Raw genomic sequence first — 3113 nt, 5'->3', positions numbered from 1 at the left:
AGAGAGAGAGAGAGAGAGAGAGAGAGAGAGAGAGAGATTGAAGTATTTTAAAAATGAACAGGAGAGAAGGAAGCATAGACAACAGAACAGTTTTGAAAGTAACACAAACTTCTTATATACTTTTAAAAAAGCAAGTGATATAAAATAGAGACTCAAGTTTTCTTATGCAAGCCTCTATTTGTGTCCTGTTGGGTATGTCTGTCTCTTTGTGTCTGTGTCTCTCTGTGGTTAAGTACAAAATTCAAAACATTTACAAAAGAAGTTATTTCTTATGACAAGCTGAAATTTGTCCCACTGCAACTTTACTCAATCCATTTAGTCCAATTCAATTCAACACACATTTAGGGACCTGCTGTGCAGTAGGCCGGTTGTGAGCTAACACTCTTTGGCTCCTGGTTGTGCGGTCTGGGGCTAAGAACCAATTTAATCCTTCTGAAAGACAATGAATCAGTCAACCCACAGGCATTTATTCAGGACCTGCCATAATACCAGGCACCTTGTCAGGCGCTGGAGATATAAAGCAAAGATGAAGCGCTTCCTGTCCTCAAGGAGCTTCCATACGAATATTCGAAGGTGTCAGTCATAGTCCCCTTAGAGTCTGGATCTGACAGCAGAGAAGAGAGACTCTGTAGGCCACCTGGGAGGGTGGGACTGAAGCAGGCTGGGGCATCCAATCTTCTGCAGCTTCATTACCCAACCTAGCTTACCACCTGCACTGCCCTCGGGCCCCGGGACTCCTCTTACGACAGGAACAAACCCCACAGAACAGAAAGGGCTCCATTGACAGCAGTCTGGGCTGGGGCACAGGAATCTCAGGCTGTCACCAGGGTGTTGGGGGAGGGCAGGGAGATAGTAGTGGGAACCTGGTGTTGTATTCCAAGTTAGGAAATGTGTTGGGGGTGGGGGAAATGGTGCCCTCCCCACCCCAGACAGTGATTAGTCTTGGCTTTTCCTCAGAAGAGGAGATAACAGCGAGGGAGGAGTGGGGGGCGGGGGTGGCTGCCCAGACCCACAGCTGCCCCTCCCTCTCTCTCCTCCTTGGGCAATGGGGCAGGAGTGTCTGTGGGAGCCCATGAGCCACCTTTCCCGGGAGCAGATAAAAGGACCATCTCTTGGCACTCCGGGGATCTTCACTGTCCTCTCAGCCTCACTCCACTATACTCGTCTTCCTCCCCAGCATCCATGAGGGCCTCCGTGTCTCGCCAGAGCTTTAGCACCAAAGGGGGCTTCAGCTCCTCCTCAGCTGGTGGCAGCCGTGGTGGGGGTGGCACTCACACCCACACCAGCTTCAGCTCCACCACAGTGTCCAGAGGCGGGAGTAGGGTTGGGGGTGCTGCCAGTGGCGGCCCCAAGACCAGCTTTGGGAGCCACAGCCTTTACAATTTGGGTGCTAACAGGGGCATCTCTGGCAGCATGGTTCAGAGGGCCTCCCAAGGGAGGCCCTTTGGTGTTGGTGTTGGTAGCTTTTTAGGTCTGGGCACCACGAGGTCAAACTTTGGGCCCTCCTGCCCCCCTGGAGGCATCCAGGAGGTGACTGTCAACCAAAGCCTGCTAACCCCCCTTAATGTGGAGATTGACCCTGAGATTCAGAGGGTGAGGATACAAGAGCGAGAGCAGATCAAGACCCTCAACAATAAGTTTGCCTCCTTCATTGATAAGGTGAGCCGGAGAGGGTGGGAGGGTGAAAGGGGGAATGGGTTCGAGAATCATGTATGGAATCTTGTCTGAGCCTATTAGGAGACAGAACCTAGACAGGACATGGGACTGGCCCCTACCCTAGCCCAGCTCCACCTGTGGCTTTCTTCCTCTCACTTTCATTCAATTTTTACTGGCCAACTCTGTTGTTACATCTTTTGTAGAGTTGGGGAAAGAATACTGGACTTGGATTCAGGAGACCCAGATTCAAATCCTGCATGTGCAAGCCACTTTATTTCTCAGTTTTCTCATCTGTAAAATGGGGATGTGACAACGTTTACACTATTTATTCCTCCATGATTGTTGTGAGGAAATGCTCTGAGTGCCAATGGAGATGGTCATAGAACAGCTCTCAGCTGTCTCCAAGAATTGGAAGAGCTGACATTTGGAAGAGGAATTAATTGGACTTGTGCTGCCTGGCCTTAGAAGGCAGAATTCAGCACCACGGGTGGGAGTTGGAGCCTGGGAAATCTTCCTAACATCAGAGCTGCCCAAAAGTTGAATGGGTCACTCAGGTCTTTAAGGAAAGGTTGAATGACCACTTGTTGGGGGATGGTGTAGACTGTAGGGGAGATTACAGGTCAGGTTCAGCTTGGACTAGGAGGCCTCTGAGGTCCCTTCCAACATGAAGAATGAATGAGATTTTTATTGTGGAAAGGCAATGTTCCTATGTATAATGGATATCATATTTCTTGCCTTCTCAGTGAATGGGGGAAGGGCTGGAGAGAGTTCAGAAATGAAAACACTTAAAAAAAATAGAAAAGAAAGGCAATGCTCCAAGGACCTATTTCGATCATAGACTCAGTCTCTGACCCCATCCTCTTTGGGTCTGTTAAATTGTACTTTAATAAACATTTATTATGTGCTTAGTATGTGCCAGGCACTGTGCTCAGAGATATCTTGGAGATACAAAAAAAGACAGAAACATGGTGCTTGCTTTCAGTCACATTCTAATGAGGGAGATAACATGAAAACAAGTATGTATACCTAATATCCATCCATCTATCTCTATCTATCTGTCTGTCTATTTATCTATCTGTCCATCTGTCTGTCTCTATATAAATAATATTTATGTGTGTGTATATAGTGTATATATGTATAATATATATAGGACATGTACATAATGTATATAGTGTATGTATTAAATACAGTGCATGTATTATATGTGTGTGCCTTCCTTCCTTCCTTCCTTCCTTCCTTCCTTCCTTCCTTTCTTTCTTTCTCTTTCTTTCTTTCTTTCTTTCTTTCTTTCTTTCTTTCTTTCTTTCTTTCTTTCTTTCTTTCTTTCTTTCTTTCTTTCTTTCTTTCTTTCTTTCTTTCTTTCTTTCTTTCTTTCTTTCTTTCTTTCTTTCTTTCTTTCTTTCTCTCTCTACATATTATAAAATATATTGTAAAGGAGAAGTAATCCTAAGGGCAAG

General features: G+C 45.9%; 1 protein-coding gene across 1 annotated transcript in view; it reads left to right on the top strand.

The window, feature by feature from the left end:
* Positions 1 to 1128: 1128 nt before the first annotated feature.
* Positions 1129 to 3113, top strand: part of KRT79 (keratin 79) — a 17272-nt gene continuing 15287 nt past the window's right edge. Inside the window, exon 1 of the mRNA XM_069101162.1 lies at positions 1129 to 1659. Coding sequence (XP_068957263.1) covers positions 1183 to 1659 — 477 coding nt within the window. The 5' untranslated portion in view covers positions 1129 to 1182. The remainder of the gene's footprint in view (positions 1660 to 3113) is intronic.

This window comes from Petaurus breviceps, unplaced genomic scaffold (genome assembly GCF_028583685.1).
Source record: "Petaurus breviceps papuanus isolate PSGF00001 unplaced genomic scaffold, PetGlider_PUasm1.0 454, whole genome shotgun sequence".
Taxonomy (NCBI): Eukaryota; Metazoa; Chordata; class Mammalia; order Diprotodontia; family Petauridae; genus Petaurus; species Petaurus breviceps.
This window is presented reverse-complemented; position numbering and strand designations above follow the sequence as displayed.